The 23366-nt window shown below is 47.4% G+C and overlaps 2 protein-coding genes across 2 annotated transcripts in view; one reads left to right on the forward strand and one right to left on the reverse strand.

Annotated features, from left to right (window-relative positions):
* Nucleotides 1-23366, reverse strand: part of LOC130480597 (cathepsin K) — a 243663-nt gene that overhangs the window by 200030 nt on the left and 20267 nt on the right. The window lies entirely within an intron of this gene.
* Nucleotides 11818-22626, forward strand: LOC130480599 (cathepsin K-like). Its single transcript, XM_056853202.1, has 7 exons — nt 11818-11943; nt 13089-13211; nt 14539-14694; nt 15921-16139; nt 17778-17943; nt 19861-19966; nt 22527-22626. Exons 1-7 carry the CDS (start codon nt 11818-11820, stop codon nt 22624-22626), a joined length of 996 nt encoding a protein of 331 aa, XP_056709180.1.

A 23366-nucleotide genomic window follows, 5' to 3' on the forward strand; every position in this document is an offset into this window, starting at 1 on the left:
TCCCGGAACCCAAGATTTCCTCTGTCTCGTGATGGATTTCCCAAAATCACCATCACCCTGAAAAAAATGGTTTCTTTTATAAACTGATCATGACTTCTGAACTTTAGAATAAACTGATCATAACTTTGGAACTGAACCGATCATAACTTGTATAAGCTGATCATAACTTCTGAGCTTCTTAATTATGTTTCTAACACAACTAATTAATATTACAGAGTTTATAGAAGTTTCCTAGGGAGGTGGTGAGCTCCCTCCCCCAGGCAGTCTTCAAGCAGCTGCTGGATGAAGACTTGTCTCTAATCTGGAGAACTGGATTTGATTCCCCACTCCTCCACATGAAACCAGCTGGGTGACTTTGGGCTAGTCACAGCTCTCTTAGAGCTCTCTCAGCCCCACCTACCACACAGGGTTTCTGTTCTGGGGAGAGGAAGGGAAGGAGATTGTAAGCCGTTTGATTCTTCCTTAAGTGGTACAGAAAGTTGGCACAGAAAAAACAACTCTTCTTCTTCTTGTCAGGGATGCTCCAGGCTGATCCTGCGTTGAGCAGGGGGTTGGACTAGATGGCCTGTATGGCTTCTTCCAGCTCTATAATTCTATGTACAGATAATTTTTAGAAAGAAAGGAGAAAGGCTGTGTGTTAGGATGGACCGAAAGGCAAACAGGAGCTCTTTCATTGTGCCCCTAAAAATGTAATGTATGAATGGAAAAACAGGAATTTAAAAAGATATGAATTGAGACAGGTTACATTTATTTTACTTAATTATATTTACATTATTTATAGTCCGCCTTTCTCACTGGGACTCAAGGCGGATTACAAAAAGAGAGTCCATATGATCAACAGGACGGGACATTCAATAAACAATGAAATAGGATTTGGGCTGTTGGTGGCGATTCAAACCCTGGTTTCTTGTTCCGTGACCTGTGAAAAAGGAGGGGTGTGCTACTGGTGGTGGCGGTGGAAAGTGGGATCAAGTTGCACCCGATTTACAGTGACTCCCGAAGTGTTTTCAAGAGACATTCAGAGGCGGTTTGCCATTGCCTGCCTCTGCATAGTGACCCTGGACTTCCTTGGTGGTCTCCCATCCAAGTACTAACCTGGGCTAACCTTGGTTAGTTCCAAGACCTGATGAGATTGGGCTAGCCTGGGCCATCCAGGTCAGGGTGCAGTTATGACACAAGAAAAATATATATTCTGTTTAAAAAGCAACATTGTCCCCCCCCAACATCTGTTTCCAAAGAATAAGTTACTTCCTCTTTGCCAGTGCCCTGAAAAGAGTGAAAAATTAGCTTGTACGTACCTGAAAGTCTTTCAGAAGACGAGGGCGGGAGATTCTTCCAGGCAGCTCTTCTGAATGCACCAATAGCGAGGAATTTCTCCCAGTCTTGTTGTGTGCCTGCGATCGACTGAACTCGGCAACTCCGTGCCAGCTGCAGTTACCAGAAAGGATAGTTTCAATTTCTCAGTCACATGGGCCTCCCCAGAACAAGGAACTGGGCTGTGATTTTCACTTTCTGTGCGTGTCCATAACCAATGAAGTGTTAGATACGGCTCAGGGTTTATTCTAATGTGCAGTGGAGCACATTTTCTGCAGTAGGAAAATAAAATGTGCTGCAGGAATTCATTTTTTGTGCAGGTGGCAATATGGGTTTTTGAAAGGAACAAGGTTATTTTTTTAAGACAGATGGATGAGAGAGAAAAAAAGATAATGAAATAGAAAATCAAGATGACTGCTGCTACTGCAGTCTTCGTATCCATTAAAAGTATATTATTGGGACCAACTACTTGAGACTAGTCAAAAGTATGAATTAACTCATATTGAACTTTGAAAATGAAACATTTTATAAATGCAACAGTTACACAGCAATACAAATGCAGAAAAGAACACACACACCCCAGTGCGCCATGTATTGTCAAAATGTCCTTTGTTTCAAGATGGTTGGATCATTGCCATCTGGGGCGGGGTGAGATGAGCAATGTTGCTTGCCCACCGCTGAGAAAATTCCTTTAAACCATCTCTGCTCTCTTGCTTTACCTGTGTCTTTCATTCTGTGCTCGTTTATTCATCCTTAGAACCTACAGTTGCCAACCTCCAGGTGGTGGCTGGAGATCATTTCACCTGGAGAAAAATGGCCGCTTTGGAAGGTGGACTCTATGGCATTATACCCCATTGAAGTCCCTCCCCTTACCAAACCCTGCCTTTCTCAGGCTCCACCACTAAAGTCTCCATGTATTTCCCAACCCAGAGTTGGCAACCCTAATAGAAGCTCTGTTGCCCTTAGATCCCATTCAGTCAGTGGTGGCATATTATGATAGGTGTAGAGGTATTCATTTTCTGACTCAATAGACACTTTGTGAGGTAGAGTAAGCTGCAAGAGAGAGAGAGTGGCTGACCTAAGAGCCCACAGTAAGATTCAGGGCAGGGTGGGGGAATCTGAACCCAGTTCTCTCCAGTCTTATTCTGTCTCACTAACCACTTGGGAGTGGGGGTTTGGAATGCAACCCCATGAGCACATCCTGGTTTTCTTGCACCCAAGAACCTCAAAACTCGCAGTCACTGGTCATTTTTTCACAGAGGTTTGGCACGGTTTTGCCTTTGTTTTGCCCTGCTTCAAATTTTTGATTTTTCATGAACGCTTTGAGTTTTAGCAGAAAAACCGTGTCAACTCCGCGTCTTCTCAAACCTGTGTTGGTCCGTTCTTTGTGGTTGCTACGCTTTTTTCCCCCGCTCCATGAAAAACATTCCTGGGTTTGGACCAATTGTCCCCGCCCATGTCGGCTAATTTCTCCTCCCCTGTGAACGGCAATTGGCTGGGAGAGTTTCAAGCCCGGGGGACAGCCTCCCTCCAAGGCAGGACAGATCTCCCTCCTGCAAATCCAAGCCAAAACTCCAGTCACCCTTCTGAAGAGGGGCAGCCAGTCTGCTCTGGGTCTCCCTTCTCTATCTGGATGGAAGTTCCTGGCAATGGATGGCCGGAGCTCTACGGGGGGGGGGGGGCACAGTGATGACCGTCTGTCAAAGTCTGGGAAAGGGTGGTGGTGGCCAAGTACGGGGGGTGGGAACGGGGAGCATGGTAAATAGAAAAGTTATATAAGGAAACCGGAGGGACTGGTGCTTTTTTGGGCTGGGGCTGTGTCCACAGAGGTGAACTGCACTGGGTAATCTGCTGGGCGGAGTTGAGGGCGGGCATAAACCATGAGCTTTTCAGAAGTGGACAGACCAAACCGTTGTAGAATACTGCTTGCTTTGTTCCCATGAAAAACCAAAACTACTTCTGGATTGACGGGGATATAAAAACATGAATTTAAAACGCGCCCATGAAAAATAAATTTAAATCGCTTTTTTTTTTTTTGCTCCGCAGCAAGAGAGCATCAAAATCTTCCGTGAAAAGTGGGCCTATGCCATCTTCCCACCAATGCAGGGTTCCCGAGGTGGCCAATGTGAAAACATTCAAATATTAAAAGGCATTTAAAATGCAAATATATATAAAACATTGGAGAGAAATGAACCTAACAGACCGAAACAGATAAACCCATAAAAGCACACAAACAGGGAGGAGAGGTAATAAGAGTTAGTGTGGGATCACCAACCAAACAAAGTATTCACCCACTGGCGGAAGGCTACTATAGAGGGAGACAGACGAATCTTCCAGGTGAGGACATTCAAGAGTTTCGGTGCCACAACCAAGAAGGCTCTTTCTTGGATTGCAGCCAATCTAGCCTCAGGTTGCAGGGGCACCCAAAGCAGGGCCTCCAAAGATGACTGGAGAGGATAGGGAGGTTTACATGGGAGTAGGTGCTCCTTCTGGCCCCAAATCATATAGGCCTTTAAAGGTCAAATCTAGCACCTTGCATTTATTTATTTGTTTTTTATTCCACTCTTTCCTGACCAGAGTCCAGTTCAGGGCAGCTAACAATCATTAAAATATCCAATTGAAATAAATACTTTATATAAATATATATTTTAACATTTAAAATTATATCAAATGTGGGCCTGGAAGCAAACTGGGAGCCAAGGTGGATGGAGGAAAACTGGGGCAATATGGTCCCTACAACCTACTCCAGCCAGCATTCTGGCCACAGCATTCTGTACCAACAGTAATTTCTGGACAGTCTTCAAGGGCAGCCCCAGGCAGAGGACATTGCAGTAATCTAATCTAGATTTAAATGAATGGAGACAAGAATCAAAGACATAGATTTAAATTAATGGGGATAAGAATCAAAGACATATGGGGGCAGATCCCATGGAGCTGTTCTGCTAACCCTGGCGCTGCCCCTTCTCCTGGTGCAAGAGGAAAATGTTGGGGGACAGATCTGTGGGATCCAACCCAAAATAATCCGTTGCAGTTGTGACAGGCTGAAATCGGATTACACTGCAGGGAAATGAATGTCATTGAATTGTGTGGAGAGTGCTAGCATGCCTGAGTCTTGTGGTGTTGATCAAACTTTGCTTCTTGATGCCAGTTGGAAATTCCCCGTTATTCACATCCAAGCCCCAGCTTGTTAGAAAGACATATGAACCGGCCAAGGTCAGATGTTCATCAGTCAGTCACCAGCTGAGACCAAAGAATTTATGGCAACTTCATCCAAGATTTGTGCAACAGAAGCTTGACACATTCTCACATTTGCCTTCCAAACACTCAGTTCTACAATCGTGAAGCAATTTCCCTGGACCCAGAGAGCCTGGGGTGAGCAATCTGAATTTAGGAAGGAGGTCTGAGTGGAAAGCAAAGCCCCTTCCAAGCTGAGGTGTGAAAGCATCTGCATTCTGGATAGTTCCAGCAGAGAACTCCCTCCTTACCCACAGTCAGGTTTGCATTGCTTCTTTATAAGAGGCGGGACAGTGTTAAGCCCGTCCATCTTCTGGGGGATGCTACACACATGCATTGGGCAGACTCATAAGAACGTAAGAAAAGCCCTGCTGGATCAGACCCAGGCCCATCAAGTCCAGCCGTCTGTTCACACAGTGGCCAAACAGGTGCCTCTAGGAAGCCCACAAGCAAGATGGCTGCAACAGCATTCATCCTGCCTGTGTTCCACAGCGCCTAATGTAATAGGCATGCTCCTCTGATCCTGGAGAGGATAGGTGTGCATCATGACTAGCATCCATTTTTACTAGTAGCCATGAATACCCCTCTCTTCCATGAACATGTCCACTCCCCTCTCAAAGCCTTCCAAGTTGGCAGCCATCACCACATCCTGGGGCAGGGAGTTCCACAATTTAACTGTGTGTTGTGTGAAGAAGTACTTCCTTTTGTCTGTTTTGAATCTCTCCTCCTCCAGCTTCAGCAGATGACCCTGCATTCTAGTATTACAAGAGAGGGAGAAAAGCTTCTCCCTGTCCATTCTCTCCACACCATGCATAATTTTATAGACCTCTATCGTTTCTCCCCTTAACCGCCTTCTTTCCCATCCAGGCTTGCTGGGACCTACAGCCAGTCGCTCCGTCCAGGTGAACAGGGCCTGAGTTCGGGCATCTGCCAAGGCCCAGGGTTTCTGATGGGGCTCGATACTTAGGGTTGCCAACCTCCAGGTAGTGGCTGGCTATCTCCCGCTATTACAACTGATCTCCAGGTGACAGTTCCCCTGGCGAAAATGGCTGCTTTGGAAGGTGGACTCTATGGCATCGAGGTCTCTCCCCTCTCCAAACCCTGCCCTCCTCAGGCTCCACCCTCAAAATTTCCAGGTATTTCCCAACCTGGAGCTGGCAACCCTATTGTTACCGCTGACACCCATGCGTCCCCTGACACCCACATTCACGCCCTCGCCCCACCTGCTCGCCAGTGCTTGGCCGCTCATAATCACAGCTGCCTAGCGTTGCTAGAGGAGGGCATGTGGGTGGTGCCCACAGCAGAGTTGGTCATGGCCACTGCAGTTGTGCTGGCAGCATCCTCAGGGACAGACCTGCAGGTGGTGTGAGCAGCTGTGACCGTAGGCAGTGGGAGACCTTGTGAGCGGGAGGGGGAAGAACACAAGGGCGACCCTATGAATCAATAGTCAAAAAGGGCAAGAGTCCAGTAGCACCTTAAAGATTAACAAAAATATTTTCTGGTAGGGTATGAGCTTTCGTGAGCCACAGCTCACTTCTTCAGATACAGCTAGAATGTGAATCCATCGGTCTTTAAGTAGAGGAACAGTATGTAAATGTGAATAGCAGGCTTGATGGGATTAGGTGTGATATGCAGAAGAGTCTGTGATGTCCAGGGGAGAGATGGGTGTGGAGAAATCAGCATTGGTAATGGGCCATGAATGCAAGGTCTTTATTCAGCCCAATGCATTTACCTGCTCATACCCTACCAGAAAATATTTTTGTTAGTCTTTAAGGTGCTACTGGACTCTTGCCCTTTTTGACTACTGCAAACAGACTAACACGGCTACCCCCTATGAATCAACGTTCTCTAAAACGTCCTGTCCTCAACAGCCTTGCTCAGATTTTGCAAACAGAGGGCTGTAGCTTCCTTTACAGAGTCAATCCATCTCGTGTTGGGTCTTCCTCTTTTCCTGCTGCCTTCGACTTTTCCTAGCATGATTGTCTTTTCCAGTGACTCTTTTCTTCTCATAATGAGACCAAAGTACGACAGCCTCAGTTTAGTCATTTTAGCTTCTAGGGTCCGTTCATGCTTGATTCGATCTGTAACCCACTGATTTGTTTTTTTGGCAGTCCAGGGTATCCGTAACACTCCTCCAACACCACCTTTCAAAGGAATCTACTGTCTTCCTATCTGCTTTCTTCATTGTCCAGCTTTCACATCCATACATAGTAACAGAAACTCACATACTGTACAAATATTCTGCAGCTGAAATTAGAAATATTCTAAGGCTGGTTAGAAAGAGAGACTGCTGAATTACAACTAATACTGAAGCTCAAGACAATGCAGTCTCCTGGACTGAATAGAGATCTGGGATTCCTGTCTCATTACCAATGCTAATTTCTCCAAGCCTAGTACCCCTCTGCATATCACACCTAATCCAATCCTGCCTGTTAATGCCATTCACTTGCTTTTGACATTTACATTGCCTTTGTGTGTTTCATTCACTCCTCTCTACTTAAGGATAGATGGACTCACATTGTGGCTGTATCTGAAGAAGCGAGCTGTGGCTCACAAAAGCTCATACCCTGCCAGAAATTTTGTTCGTCTTTAAGGTGCTACTGGACTCATGCTCTTTTCTAAGGCTGAAGACAGACTCACCCCTGGAAGCCCGCCTAGGCAAGGGGTCCCCGGCTGGTGCTGCCAAACCAGGCCATGGGGGGGGGCCATCCTGTCATCTGTTGCAAGGAGGACGCGATTGTCATGATGAATTTAGGACGAGGGCAGGAGTTGCTGTTTGTCTTTGAGAAAAACCAGTGAGCAAAGGAGGAACAGGAACAGGGGAAACAGGCTTTGCGGGCTGCAGGTCACTCGAACAATCTCCCCGCTCCCCGCGTTTTTGTTTCCCTGCTTCATTTATTCTTTTAGAGAATCTCCGCCCTGCCTTTTGGCATAATGCCCTCAAGCTGACTTTCATTATTGAAGGGACATGAGGTTAGCAGAATGCAGCAGAGTCTGTGTGGTTTGTGTGCATTGCTAAGAAACAAAGTTACACACGGAGTCTCTTTATCTTTGCAAAACTACTACGAGTCCTTTATTGTAAGGAACTCAATTCTAGAGAGGATAGAGACAGGATTCTTTTATATATATATATATATATATATATATATATATATATATATATATATATATATATATATATATATATATATATATATAATTTTTTATTGATTTTTAAATAAAAGATACAAAAAAGAAAGAAAATATATATATATGACAATAATAATGAAAAAAAGACAAAAAAAGAAAGAAAAAACAAACAATACCAAGAAGTATGTGCCATGCACTATTGCGACCAAAACTAGTACATTAATAATTACTATCTATTCTTTTAAAAAACCGAGGCCCATGGTGTGCCATACCCTACCATCCACCAAAGTGCCCTTCACCATTGGACTTCCGGCGAAGTGTTATGACAGTAAATAAAAACATCCTGTTAATCTATTCCTTAATTAGAAATCACATTAAACTATAATTCGTTAAATATACCTTTAAAATCCGTTTTTGCCAGTTTATCCCAATATGCGGCGGCCTTTAACCAAGTATATTTAAATTCGTCCAAATCTTTACCATGTAAAGAATCTGTAATTTTGGCCATCCGCATATAAAACCATAATTTTTCTCTCCATTCTTTAATTGAAGGTTTATTTATTTGCTTCCATTTTTTAGCAATAGTAATTCTTGCTGCAGCAAAACTATATTGGCATATGACTCTGAGAGACAGGATTCTAATCTAGTCTAGCAAGCTAGGATGAATAGAGGGTTGGAGTGAGAGACTGAGCACGCCTGAACATTAGGGGACGCTAAATCACTAGTGTACGTAAGTGTTATCTCTTGAATGGGATGTTCCTCTCTTTGACTGAGCTGGGGCGCTGCCCTCTGACTCCTCCCCCTCGGTAGCCATCCTCTCTCTACTCCACATGGACTGCAATGGAGGCAGAAATTTCGGCAGGTGTTCCAGTAGAAACAAATAACTCCCCCTTGCATTCACGTGATGTCAGAACAGCTGGCCAGTTGTGTCAGGGAAATGTACTCCTTAGCTTAGGTTTTCTATCAACTGGAACTTGAATGTGAAGAGAATCTACTTTAGGGTTGCCACTGGGTCCCTCTTTGCCACCGGAGGGAGGTTTTGGGGGCGGAGCCTGAGGAGGGCGGGGTTCGGGGAGGGACTTCAATGCCATAGAGTCCAATTGCCAAAGCGACCATTTAATCCAGGTGAACTGATCTCTATCAGCTGGAGATCAGTTGTAACAGCAGGAGATCTCCAACTACTACCTGGAGGTTGGCAACCCTAATCTACTTGGATAAATTTATGTTTTACTTTTTGCAATTTACTTCTTGGAACGATTGATTCCCTGCACTCAATAGCACGCTTCCCAGACAGGGCAAAACTCGGCTGTATTAACCAAATAAACCCAATATAGAGATACAGGATGCATGTCTTGCCGTCATGGTGCCAAGATGGAGAAGAACATGGAGAAAAGGTGTCAGCCGGAAGGAAGATTCCCTGAGAGTAGCAATCTACACAATAAAGGGATAGCATCAGAGAAGTAGAAAGGAAAAAAGAAATGATAGTAATAATAATTTGGGCTGGAAACCCACTGCAGGCCCACCAGTAAAGGCAGCCCCCCCTTCCCGCCCCCCACCCCCCTCTCCCAATTTGAGCTGGTAACAAATAGCTCGGCCTGACCAAGTGACATTTATGTCATATCCACATGAGCGACGGACTCTAATGTGGTGAACCGGGTTGGTTTCCCCGCTCCTCCACATGAAGCCTGCTGGGTGACCTTGGCCTAGTCACAGTTCTCTCCGAGCTCTCTCCGCTCCGCCTACCTCACAGGGTGCCTGTTGGGGGTGGGAGGGGAAGCGATTGTAAGCCGGTTTGATTCTCCTTAGAAAATAGAGAAAGTCGGCATATAAAAACCAACTCTTCTTCTTATCCAGCCCTCGTAACAAATGAGTTCGACACCCCTGATCTAGTAACTTTGCATTTTTACAAAATGAACAATTATCTGTAAATAAGAAGAATGCGGACAATCTGGTTGGTTATTATTAATTTTTTTTTTGCCGTCAGGTCACAGCTGATTTATGGCTACCCCCTAGGGTTTTCAAGGCAAGCAACACTCAGAGGTGGTTTGCCATTGTCTGACTCCGCGTCACAACCCTGGACTTCCTGGGTGGCCTCCCACCCAAGTACTAACCAGGGCTGACCCTGCTTAGCTTCTGAGATCTGAAGAGGTCAGGCTAACCTGGGGGTATCCAGGTCAAGGCTGGTTTTTTCCAAAGGTTGTCTTTCCTTGATGCAATTTCTGGTGGTCATTGAGTTTGGAGAGTGAAGATATTTGTTCATGTTTGCAAGGAACGACTTTGAAAGAATGCCCCCACCCCACCCCACAGCCGAATAAAAAGAGCTGTACGTTGGGAATCCAGGTCTCCGTCTCCTCCCCATCTCGCTTCAGAGTTCAATGCCCCAGCTGAGAAGCCGATTCTCTCCTGGCCAGCAGATCACGGGAAGAATCTGATTCTGTTCCCCACAGCCTGCCCATCCCTTTATCCACCGCTGCCACACAACCCCTGGCATTGTTTGCCCTCCACGTCTGAGTGAATTTTGCGTGAGAGGCAGCCCAGTGTTTGTTCTGACTGCCAGGCTTCCTCGAAACCAGCCCAGCATAAAAGCAGCCACTCCGGCCGCATCCGTCCACTGCAGACTCTGGGCTGTTTTCTGTCCCGCCGAACCAGTTAACTCCGAAAGCCGAGGACCGGTGGCTGATTGGGACTCAGGTGAGCAGGGCTGGACGGGTGGAGGTTTCCAGACTCCAGCATGACAGACTCTAATCTGGGGACCTGGGTTGGTTTCCCCACTCCTCCACATGAAGCCAGCTTGGGCTAGTCACAGTTCTCTCCAGCCTCACCTACCTCACAGGGTGCCTGTTGTGGGGAGAGGAAGGGAAGGTGACTATAAGCCGGTTTGAGTCTTCCTTAAGTGGTGGATAATTCACAGTGGGAATTATCATACCAGAAAATATTCTTGTTAGTCTTTAAGGTGCTACTGGACTCTTGCCCTTTTCTACTACTTAAGTGGTGGAGAAAGTTGGCATATAACAACCAACTCTTCTTCTCCTCCTCCTTCTCCTTCCAGGGAAGATGCTGCAACCCTTAGGGCTGCTTCCCCACTCTATAAGAGCTAAGGCTTCCAAGTTGAATCAGTGATGTACACAAGCTTTAAGAGACCTAGCAGCAGGGCCGTCTTTTTTATTTATTGTATTTAAAACAATTTGTTTCCCCACTCCTCCACATAAAGCCAGCTGGATGACCTTGGGGTAGTCACAGCTCTCTCAGCCCCACCTCCCTCACAAAGTGTTTGTTGTGGGGAGGGGAAGGGAAGGTGATTGTAAGCCAGTTGGATTCTGCCTAAAGCAGTAGAGAAAGTTGGCATATAAACACCAACTCTTCTTCTTCATGTGCCAATAAATCGTCCCAGGAATTCTTCGATGTCCTGCAAAGCACCCTATACCTCTGAATTCAAAACTGTCCCTTCTTCCCAGAATGGAAGGCGTTAGCTGCAATTCCTTAGTGGTATAGGGAAGGCACTCTGTATGCACTCAGAAGTACTCTCATCATTGTTTCATTTTTGTACAGTTGGGCTTAGATTGCATGTAGCTGACTTGGTCCAATGCAAAATACCCAAAAAAGCAGATGATGAGAGGGAGAGCATCTTGGCCATCTTCTGGGCATGGAGCAGGGGTCACTGTGTGTGTGTGTGGGGGGGTAGTTATGAATTTCCTGCATTGTGCAGGGGGTTGGACTAGATGACCCTGGTGATCCCTTCCAACTCTATGATTCTATGAAGAGTTGATTTTTATATCATGCTTTTCTCTACTTTTTAAAAGAGACTCAAACCGGCTTACAATCTCCTTCCCTTCTTCTCCCCACAACAGCCACCTTGTGAGTTAGTTGGGGCTGAGAGAGTTAGGAGAGAACTGTGACTAGCTCAAGGTCACCCAGCTGGCTTCACGTGGAGCAGTGGGGAATCAAACCTGGTTCTCCAGATTAGAGTCCACCACTCAACCACTCCACCACGCTGGCATAATGTCATAGGTGGGGCCAATCCAAACATCTGCCTCGCCTTCTCCTCCACCTGCTTACTGTCCTGCTGAGGGGCTTTGCTCCAGGGGACGCCCTCTTGATGCTGCTGGTTCTTGACCTCACCGTGTCTCTTTCCATTCCAGCATGAGGTGGATCACGCTCCTAGCTGCCCTGCTGCCCCTCGCAAAGAGTGGTATCAATCTAGACGAGGTGCTGGACTCAAAGTGGGAATTCTTTAAGAAGATCTTCAGGAAAGAATATAAAAGCAAGGTACTACATGGTGATGATGTTGCACAGGTTGTGTGTGGTAGTCCATGGGGAGGGGCTGTGGCTCAGTGGTAGAGCTTCTGCTCGGCATGCAGAAGGTCCCAGGTTCAATCCCCGGGATTTCCAGTTAAAGGGACTAGGCAGGTAGGTGATGTGAAAGACCTCTGCCTGAGAACCTGGAGAGCCATAGCGAGGTACCATGGCTCAGTGGTAGAGCATCTGCTTAGCATGCAGAAGGTCCCAGGTTCAATCCCTGGCATCTCCAGTGAAAGGGACTAGGCAGGTAGGTAATGTGAAAAACCTCTGCCTGAGACCCTGGAGAGCTGCTGCTGGTCTGAGTAGACAATACTGACTTTGATGGACCAAGGGTGAGGAGGGGCCGTGTCTCAGCCTCTGCTTCACATGCAGAAGGTCCCAGGTTCAATCCCCCGGCATCTCCAGTTAAAAGGACGAGGCAGGAGGTGAGGTGAAAGACCTTTGCCTGAGACCCTGGAGAGTCGTGGCGAGGGGTCATAACTCAGTGGTACAGCATCTGCTTTGCAGGCAGAAGGTCCCAGGTTCAATTCCCGGCATAACCAGTTAAAAGGATCAGGCGGCAGGTGATGTGAAAGACCTCAGCCTGAGACCCTGGAGAGCCACTGCCAGTCTGAGCTGGCAGTACTGACTTTGATGGACCAAAAGGTCTGATTTGGTATAAGCCAGTTAAAAAGAACCGGGCAGTATGTGATACAAAAGACCATTTTCTGCCTGAGACCCTGGAGAGCCACTGCCAGTTTGAGTAGACAGTTCTGACCTTGATGGACCCTGATTCAATGTAAGGCAGCTACATATTAATTACACGTGAGACAGCAGGGAGATGAGGCGAATTCTGGGGGGCTTTTAAGGACAAGGAGTTTGTGCTGGGGAAAGCATTTCTGGGGGGAGAGGCCGTGGCTCAGAAGTAGAGCAACTGCTTGGCATGCAGAAGGTCCCAGGTTCAATCCCCGGCATCTCCAGTTGAAAGGACCAGGCGGTAGGTGAAGTGAAAGCCGGAGAACGTGGAGAGCCGCTGTCAGTCAAAGTAGACAATACTGACCTTGAGGACCGAGGGTCTGATTCAGTAGAAGGCAGCTTCATGTGTTCAACTGCCCTTTATCTGTGACCGGCAGATGGATGAAGTCTCCAGAAGACACATCTGGGAGAAGAACCTCAAATACGTCAACACCCACAACCTAGAATATTTCCTGGGAAAACAGACTTTTCAAATGACCATGAACCGCCTGGCCGATATGGTAAGTGGCTATGACCTAGGGTTGCTAGCTCCGAGTAGGTAAATACCTGGAGATTCTTGGGGTGGAGCCTGAGGAGGGCGGAGTTTGGAGAGGGGAGGGACTTCAATGTCACAGAGTCCAATTCCCAAAGCAACCATTAATAGGACCTCTTGGGAAAGACACTTCTACAGAACAATCTATGGGTACCAGCGGGGAGATTTTAATTTGATTAATTCTGTGCAAAAGAAAGTGGTGGATTTTTTTTCCTTACAACTTTGAAAGTACTTTCCTTCCCCTCTTCTCTGCATAGAACAGGGACCAACTCTGACATTTCACCAGATTTGGAAACGTATGATGGAAAGGACAGTCTTCCAAAATTAACATATTCGACTTTGCTTTGAGTTCTTTTAGCTTTTCAGCTAACCCTGCTTAGTTTCCAAAATCTGATGAGATCAGACTAGCCTGGACCATCCAGGACCGGGCAGAGAAAAACAGAGGTGGTTTGCCATTGCTTGCCTCTGCCATTGCCTGCCATTGCCTGCCTCGACTTCCTTGGTGGTTTCCCATCCAAGTACTAATTAGGGTCAACCCTGCTTAGCTTCCAAGATCTGGCAAGACTGGGCTAGCCTGGGCCATCCAGGTCAAGGCAAGAGATGTACAGAGGTGGTTTGCCATTGCCTGCCTCTGCGTAGCTACCCTGGACTTTCTTGGTGGTCTCCCATCCAAGTATTAACTAGAGCCGACCCTGCTTAGTTTTCCAAGATCTCACGAGATTGAGCTGGCCTGGGCCCAAACAAAGGTCACATAGGTCTACCACTTGGCTACTCTGTTCTTTTCCTGATGTCAGAAGTTATTCAAGCACCTGTTTCCCCCAGGCCCATGTAAGGTTCTAGTCTCTTCTCAACGCATGAAGTCTGGTTCATTCTTGGCAGGGAAGAGTCACACAGGGACAAGACTCACACCTTTGCTTAAATAATATAAACAAGTTTATTGCTTTCTGATAGAGCAAGTAAAGAAAACAAGCTCTCATACCCATTTCAGGCAATTAAAAGGGAAATAACAAACTCAAAGCAACTAGAAATCTACTCTACTTACAACGCAGAGCTGGTCTTATTCCTCCTTACTATTAGTCGCTGTAGAACAAACAAAATCCCGAACCAAGCTTTCTCCCCCTTGGAGCAACCTCCCTTTTCACTTAACCGCCGACCTTGGGTTCCTGCCTCCTCATTAGTTCCACATGTTCTCAAAACTATCTCAGCTGTGATTCCCTAGGGGGGTGAAACTCTCAAGGCCGGGTTGCTTAATGGCTTCTTCCTTACAGCCCATATGTCCATTTTTCCCCATTCAGACAAGTGAAGAGATAGTACAGAAGATGACCGGCCTCAAAGTCCCTCCTTCTCATAAGCCCAACAACAACACTGTGTACATCCCGGACTGGAAAAAGAGGATACCTGGCTCAGTAGATTACAGAAAGAAAGGCTACGTCACTCCTGTGAAGAATCAGGTCAGTTCCTCTGTTTTCACTGGGTTCTCTGGATGGATCTTCAGCCAGACTTTCAGGTGGTTTCTCTGTAAGGAACTGGGTTCGCTGAAGATCTCACATGATTAGCAGTTGGGTTGCTGGTCATTTTTGTCATTCGATGCTCCTGATCGCTTTGGACTTTCTTTCTGAATTGACACTGGGGACACAGTTCACTCTGATACACAAAATCGGCTTAAAAATGTACCCGCCCTCAGAAAAACAGGCCCTCTCTCCTCCTTGCTCTGTGAGTCACTGTCCTGGACATGCCTACTCTGAGGACAGGTGATTCTGACAGATTTTCTGCATTCACTGGTGGAATGATATGACCAGTACCAAGAGTCAGCAAGCTGGGCAAAGTCAGGCCTGTAACTCACTCAGAGACACAGCAGGCAGCCTCCTCTGCAGGCTTCTGACTGCCACATTTTCTGCACTGAGTGGTGGAATGATCCAGCCTATGGAGAGAGACAGCAGAATATCACAACCCCACCAAAAGTGGAGGTTAAGCCCGAGCATTAATTCATTCAGGACACACCAGGCAGCCTCCTTTGAGGGAAACGGATATGTTGAGCATCATGTGCTCCAGGAGGCATTAAGTTTAAGAAAGATATAGACAAGCTGGAACATGTCCAGAAGAGGGCAACAAAGATGCTGAGGGTTCTGGAGACCAAGTCCTATGAGGAAACGTTGAAGGAGCTGGGTATTTTTAGCCTGAAGAAGAAAAGACTGAGAGGGCATATGAGAACCATCTTCAAGGGCTGTCACATAGAGGAGGGTGCCGAGTTGTTTTCTGTTGCCCCAGAAGGTTGGACCAGAACCAACAGGTTGAAGTAAAATTAAAAGAGTTTCTGTCTAGACGTTAGGAAGAATTTTCTAACAGTCAGAGCAGTTCCTCAGTGGAACAGGCTTCCTTGGGAGGTGATGAGCTCTCCTTTCCTGGAGGTTTTTAAGAAGAGGCTAGATGGTCAGCAATGCTGATTCTATGACCATAGGCCGATCATGAGCAGGAGGGCATCTTGGCCATCTCTGGGCATGGAGTAGGGGTCCCTGGGAGTGTGTGGGGGGAGGTAGTTGTGAATTTCCTGCATTGTGCAGTGGGTTGGACTAGATGTCCCTTGGAGTCCGTTCCAACTCTATGATTCTATAAGTGTGGGAATGATGACCCTGGCAACAGTTTTTCCATTGAGTTCACTGTCAACCTTCCTTGGTAGGGCCAATGCGGATCCTGCTGGGCGTTTAGCTCCGTGGGGGCCCTGGAAGGCCAGCTCAAGAAGAAGACGGGCAAATTGCTCAACCTCAGCCCCCAGAACCTGGTCGACTGCGTCACTGGTTGTGATGGCTGTGATGGCGGCTACGTGACCAAGGCCTTTGAGTACATACAGGAGAACAAAGGCATCAATTCAGACACTTCCTATCCATACATCGGCGATGTAAGAACCCTTACTATAAGGCTAATGTAATGGGGAGCATCCATGGCTCAGTGGTAGAGCCTCTCCATGGCATGCAGAAGGTCCCAGGTTCAATCCCCGGCACCTCCAGTTAAAGGATCCAGCTGTAGGTGATGTTAAAGACCTCAGCCTGAGACCCTGGAGAGTTATAGTTAAATGGTGGAACTCCCTGCCCCAGGATGTGTTGATGGCTGCCAACTTGGAATGCTATAAGAGGGGAGGGGACATGTTCATGGAGGAGAGGCTACTAAACTACTCATAATGAATACTAGTCATGGTGCATACCTAGTCTCTCCAGTCTCAGAGGAGCGTGCCTATTATATCAGGTGCTGTGGAACCACAGGCAGGATAGTGCTGCCGCAGTCGTCTTGTTTGTGGGCTTCCTGGAGGCACCTGGTTGGCCACTGTGTGAACAGACTGCTGGACCTGATGGACCACTGGTCTGATCCAGCAGGACTCTTCTGATGTCCTTAAGGTTGTTCATGCCCTCTAAAAAGGCCAGGAATGTGTATCTGGCCTGTCTCCTTTGGATGGAAAGTTCACAGAAAAAGTTTCCCTCACCACCAAAGCCCTCCCTTTGGTACTCACTGCCTGTCTTATTAAGCTCCAAGCTCCACCCCCAAAAGGGCCCTTCTCTCCTTTAGGGTTGCCAACTTCAGGTTGGGAAATTCCTGGAGATTTGAGGTAGGGGGCAGACTGGAGAGGGCAGCGGGGGTTGGGAGAGGAGGAACCTCAGCAAAGCATAATGCCAAAGAACCCACTCTCCAAAGCAGCCATTTTCTCCAGGGGAACTGATCTCTGCCATTGGAGATCAGATGTAACACTGGGAGATCTCCGCATAGGCTTGCGAACCTCCAGGTGGGGGCTGGAGATGTCCCGCTATTACAACTGAGCTCCAAATGGTAGAAATCAGTTCCCCTGGAGAAAATGGCTGCTTTGGCAATTGGACTCTATGGCACTGAAGTTTTCCCTTCCCCAAACCTCGCCCTCCTCAGACTCCACCCCCCAAATCTCCAGGTATTTCCCAACCCACAGCTGGCAACCCTATCTCCAGGTCTGACCCTTGGGGTTGGCCATCCCTTGGGGGAGGTAGTTGTTAAATTCCTGCATTGTTCAGGGGGTTGGACTACATGACCCTGGTGGTACCTTCCAACTCTATGATTCTATGAAAGGCTCCCCGGGCCAGGAAAGCGGGGTTTGGGTATGAAGGAAGAGGTGAGTATGAAACTGTATCTGGATCAGAAGGTGTTTTGGATGACCAAGAAAACAAACACTGGATTCCATGCCAAGCATGGTGTATTTTCCCGCCCCCATGATGATGAAGAAGAAGAGTTGGTTTTTATATGCTGACTTCCTCTACCACTTAAGGGAGACTCAAACCGGCTTACAATCACCTTCCCTTCCCCACAACAGACACCCTGTGAAGTAGGTGCGGCTGAGAGAGCTCTAAGAGAGCTGTGACTAGCCCAAGGTCACCTAGCTGGCTTCATGTGGAGGAGTGGGGAACCAAACCCGGTTCTCCAGATCAGACTTCACCACTCCAAACCCCCACTCTTAACCACTGCACCACACTGGATCCAACGTGCTTTCTGGGAGATTTTTCCACTTTCCTTTCTGCAGGACGAAAGCTGTAAGTACAACCCAAGCGCCAAGGCCGCCAAGTGCCAGGGCTTCCAGGAGCTCCCCAAAGGGGATGAGAAGGCCCTGAGGAGGGCCGTAGCCCAGATTGGCCCCATCTCGGTGGGCATCGACGTCAGCTTGGAGTCCTTCAAACTCTATCGCAAAGGTGGGTAGGAAGGAAGGGTGGCAGCTTCCTCTCTGAGAGAACTTCTACGTTGGTGCTGCCACCTGCTTCACTTGATTGGTGCTGGGAACCAAGTGGGGAGACAGGTTGCCGGGTACCCCCTGGCAACCAGCGGGGGATGAGGGCGGGTGGGGACTTACTGTGTGGAGATGTGGGTGGGCTGGAAGGAAGGTGTGAGCCAGGGTCCTGGTGGTGGTCAGAGGAGGAGAGGGGGCACCTAGGCACTTTCTGTCCATGGCCCTCCTAAACCGGGATCCAGCCCTAGGGTCGTCATCCTAGGGGAGGGGCCATGGCTCAGTGGTAGAGCATCTGCTCGGCATGCAGAAGGTCCCAGGATCAATCCCCGGCATCTCCAGTTAAAGGAACCAGGCAAGCAGGTAACATGAAAGACCTCTGCCTGAGACCCTGGAGAGCTGCTGCTAGTCTGAGTAGTCAGTACTGACTTTGATGGACCAAGGATGGGGAAGGGCCATGGCTCAGTGGTAGAGCATCTGCTTGGCATGCAGAAGGTCCCAGGTTCAATCCCTGGCATCTACAGTTAAAGGGACTAGGCAAAGTAGGTGATGTGAAAAGTCCCCTGCCTGAGACCCTGGAGAGCCAATGCCCGTCTTGAGTAGACAATACTGACTTTGATGGACCAAGGGTCTGATTCAGTAAAAGGCAACTTCATGTGTTCATGTGACAACCTTTAGGGGAGGGGCTGTGGCTCAGTGGTAGAATATCTGCTTGGCATACAGAAAGTCCAAGGTTCAGTCCCTGGCATCTCCAGTTAAAGGGACCAAGTATGTGATGGGAAAGACCTCAGCCTGACACCCTGGAGAGCTGCTGCCGGTCTGAGTAGACAATACTGACTTCGATGGACCGAGGGTCTGATTCAGTATAAGGCAGCTTCATGTGTTCATACCTCTGCTGGGGGCGGGAGATTCCCCACTCTGAGCTCCCTCCCCCTGGCGCTATAGAGCTGGCCTTAAGGGGACTTATTAGCTGCAAACAGAGGCTAGTGTTGACATCACTTCCAGAAGTAGCATTATCACATTGCCAATGACCGCAGGGACGCTTTGGTATTTGGGCAAAACTCTATGGTAAAAGCAGCTTCTACCATAGAGTTTTGCCCAAATACCAGAGAATCCCCGCAATCATCAGAGACGTGATAACGTCACTTCCAGAAGGGACATCGACGCCAGCCTCCATTTGCGGCTGGTAAGTTCTCCACCTCCATCACCCAACCCTATACGGCCATGCGCAGGGTGTCTTTCACATAGCGCTACCTGATGATGCACTACGGCAGGCAACCTCCCACCCCGAAGGTCCGTGCTACCGCTATCAGTCCATGGAGCAGCAGGAACAAAACGTGGGGCAAAAATCAGTGTTGGTGACACCGTGACGTCGGTTCCGCTTTCAGAGACAGAAGTGATGTCATGGCATCGGGCGACATTCTAGGAATTTCCCAAATCTCTATGGTAAAATCCAAAACTTTGTGAGATGCTGTGATGTCACAGACACCAGTTGTTGGAATCTCCGCTCCCATTTTGCAACCCTAAGTGCCCAGGCACCTGGCATGACAGGTTCTGCCTCTTCAGCATGGTGTAGTGGTTAAGAGCAGTGGTTTGGAGCGATGGAGTCTGATCTGGAGAACCAGGTTTGATTCCCCACTCCTCCACATGAGCACCGGTCGCTAATCTGGTGAACTGGATTTGTTTCCCCACTCCTTTACACAAAGCCATATGGGTGACCTCAAGCTAGTCACAGCTCTGATAGAGCTCTCTCAGCCCCACCTACTTCACAGGGTGTCTGTTGTGGGGAGGGGGAGGTAAGCCGGTTTGAGTCTCCTTTAAGTGGTAGAGAAAGTTGGCATATAAAAACCAACTTTTCCTCTTCCTCCTTCTCCTGCTCTCTCAGGTGTGTATTATGACGAGAACTGCAGTTCCAGCAACGTCAACCACGCCGTCCTGGTCGTGGGCTTCGGCACCAAGCAAGGCAAAAAATACTGGATCGTCAAAAACAGGTAACATTTGGCTTCTTCTAGCTTTACGGCTGTTTGTTTACAGCCCTCCTTTCTCACTGAGAATCAAGGTGGATTACTGGATTGCCTGGTGTAAAACATTTCAGTCGAATAGAGACATCTAATAAGCAGTGCCCTCTGGTACAGGGGTCCCCGCCATTGTGTTGTGCCTTTCCTGGCTGCACCAAGTGTTTTTAGAAAGTGGGCGGGGCCAGGTGGGGCTTTTGCCCAGCAAGGCTTCTGATTGGCCATTGGAGATCTGATGGGCTACGCAGATTCATTAACAGTTTTTTAACAACAGGTGCCACCGCAGTCACAAGGATCTTCACTGCACTACTGTGTATGCATGCAAGAATGTATTTTAAAAGCAATATGTTCGTTTTAAAAGGCATCCTGTTAAACCAGAGCTTCTGCCTGAAATGTTGAAGAGCTACTATTCGAATTATGCATAACCTCACTCTCTGACAATTTGTGGTTGGCTCCACCTCCCGACACAGCCATTTTGTGGCTGGCTCCGCCTCCTGCAGTAGCCATTTTGTGTTTGCACCCACCACAGAATTCCAAAGGTGCCCACAGACTAGGACCCCTGTTCTAGGACTAGGATTACAGAAAGCAGAAACGATGCAAAAAAAAAAAAAGTATTATACCTGATATGCCGCACAATGCAGAAAATGGAATTACAAAAGTTAAAGTCAATGTTGTAAGAGGAGGACAATATTTTCAATAAACAAAAAATACATGCCATACACAGTGGCACCGGCCACTCTCCTGTTCCCTTTATACAAACACCTTCTTGAAGTATTCTAATACAGCCCTATTATCTTTATAAAAAGGCCCTCCTAAACAATTCTATTTTACATAGTTTGTGGAAGGACAGGAGCTTGTGAGCCTTAAGGTTATCAACAGGTTTGAAACTTTTTCACATTATTTGACCATATCTATCTGTCTGTCTGTCTGTCTGTCTGTCTGTCGCCTTTCCACCCATCTCAAAGTCCCCAAGGCGGCTAATATTTCAAACATTAAAATAATGTTTAAAATACATGTATATAAAAACATTTAAAATGACCGGCGTGGTGTAGTGGTTAAGAGTGGTGGTTTGGAGCGGTGGAGTCTGATCTGGAGAACCGGGTTCGATTCCCCACTCCTCCACATGAGCGGCGGAGGCTACCGTAATCTGGTGAACTGGATTTGTTTCCCCACTACTCCACATGAAGCCAGCTGGGTGTCCTTGGGCTAGTCACAACTCTTTTAGAGCTCTCTCAGCCTGACCAACCTCACAGGGGGTCTCTTGAGGGGAGGGGAAGGAAAGGTGATTGTAAGCCGGTTTGAGTCTCCCTTAAGTGGTAGAGAAAGTCGGCATATAAAAACCAACTCTTCTTCAAATTTATTATTTATTTCTTCATTTTGTCAAGATGCTCCCCTTCTCCATTTTAAATAAACATATAAACACATAAACCTACAAGCACATAACAGGGAGGAGAACTAATAAGAGTCCGTGAGGGAACGCCAAACAAAACAAAAAAAGTCTTCGCCCACTGGCGGAAGACAAAGATAGAAGGAGATAGACAAATTTCCCTGGGAAGGGAATTCCAGAGTTTCGGTGCCATGACTGAGAAGGTCCTTCCCTGGGTTGCCACAGGGGCAGCCAAAGCCACTCCTCAGTGGACAGGTAGGTTCATATGGGAATAGGTGGTCCTTTGGGTATTGTTTCCACTCGTCACTCAGAGAGGTTGTGGCTCAGTGGCAGAGCACCTGCTTGGCCTGCAGAAGGTGAGTTGTGACTCATGAAAGCTCATCCCCTGCCAGAAAATTTGTGAGTCTACAATCATCCAGATCACACGAAGTGATGGTATCGCTTTACTCTCCTCTGGTTAGACCTCACCTATTGTACTGTGTTCAGTTTTGAGTACCACAATTTAAGAAAGATATAGACAAGCTGGAACGTGTCCAGAGGAGGGCAACAAAGATGGTGAGGGGTCTAGAGACCAAGTCCTATGAGGAAAGGTTGAAGGAGCTGGGTATGTTAAGCCTGAAGAGAAGACTGAGAGGGGATATGATAGCCATCTTCAAGTAATTGAAGGGCTGTCACATAGAGGAGGGTGCTGAGTTGTTTTCTGTTGCCCCAGAAGGTCGGACCAGAACTAACGGGCTGAAATTAAATCAAGAATTTCCGTCTAGACATTAGGAAGAATTTTCTAACAGTTAGAGTGGTTCCTCAGTGGAACAGGCTTCCTTGGTGAGCTCTCCTTCCCTGGAGGTTTTTAAGAAGAAGCTAGATGGCCATCTGTCAGCAATGCTGATTCTATGACCTTAGGCAGCTCTTGAGAGGGAGGGCATCTTGGCCATCATCTGGGCATGGAGTAGGGGTCACTGGGGGTGTGGGGGAGGTAATTGTGAATTTCCTGCATTGGGCAGGGGTCTGGACTAGATGACCCTGGTGGTCCCGTCCAACTCTATGATTTTATGATTCTGGTACTACAGACAGACTAATACGGCTACCCATCGAGAACATTACAGAGGCGCTAATACCCTGTCCCCATCTCTCTTGCATTTCACCCCACAGTTGGGGAGAGGACTGGGGTGAGAAGGGTTACATCCTGATGGCCCGGGACAGGAACAATGCCTGCGGGATCGCCAACATGGCCAGCTTCCCTAAGATGTGACCTGCTTCCTCGACATGCCACGTCTGCCCCCCGCCCCCATGTCCGGAAACCGCTGGATTCCTGAGCTGGCATTGTGGTGCTTCGGCGTCGTAATGAATCACTTGATTGGCAGTCATTAGAGAGTATGTCAATGTGGTTCTGGCCAAATAGACACTCTTCTGCATTCCTTGTTTAGCTGTGACCTGCTCAACGAGGCTAGAGACAGATAGATAATGCCTTTTATTCGGAATCTGTCTCAGAACTGGATAATCTGATGGGTTCTTTTAGCAAGGGTGGATTTTAATACTACATTGGCAGTCGCCAAGTTTTTATCTCAGTCAATCAAGATTTAAAAATACTAATTTCCTTATGGGTTATTTAGATAGTTCCCTTTTTCCCCCCTTTTAATTTTGGTCTCAATGTGACATTGTTCAGGGCCAAATTGGCCATATGAACAGTATCATTAAAGTAAGATTGGCAATCATTTTGCTTCCTAGGCAGGTCTGATAGCATTTATTAAAAGTTTTTTTTTGTAAAAAAAAAATCAAACGTGTTCTGTTTTACTTTCCACCTCCCCGCAAAATTTGCAAAGGCAGAGAAATTTAGTAGTATTAAGAATGTTTCTCCACTTAAATACCAGCCTCCCCTTATATATCATATACAATGTCTTGGTTGATTGTTTCTCAGCCAGAGAATTTGGACCAGGGGAGGGGCCATGGCTCAGTGGTAGAGCATCTGCTTGGCATGCAGAAGGTCCCAGG

The sequence above is a fragment of the Euleptes europaea genome, chromosome 7 (assembly GCF_029931775.1).
Source record: "Euleptes europaea isolate rEulEur1 chromosome 7, rEulEur1.hap1, whole genome shotgun sequence".
Classification (NCBI taxonomy): Eukaryota; Metazoa; Chordata; class Lepidosauria; order Squamata; family Sphaerodactylidae; genus Euleptes; species Euleptes europaea.

What these genes read in the sequence shown, in the direction of transcription:
- LOC130480599 (XM_056853202.1), top strand. Translation starts at nt 11,818, where the DNA reads ATGAGGTGGATCACGCTCCTAGCTGCCCTGCTGCCCCTCGCAAAGAGT. An exon ending in GGAAAGAATATAAAAGCAAG is followed by an intron (nt 11,944 to 13,088) that starts GTACTACATGGT and finishes TGTGACCGGCAG; the next exon opens with ATGGATGAAGTCTCCAGAAG. An exon ending in CCTATCCATACATCGGCGAT is followed by an intron (nt 16,140 to 17,777) that starts GTAAGAACCCTT and finishes TCCTTTCTGCAG; the next exon opens with GACGAAAGCTGTAAGTACAA.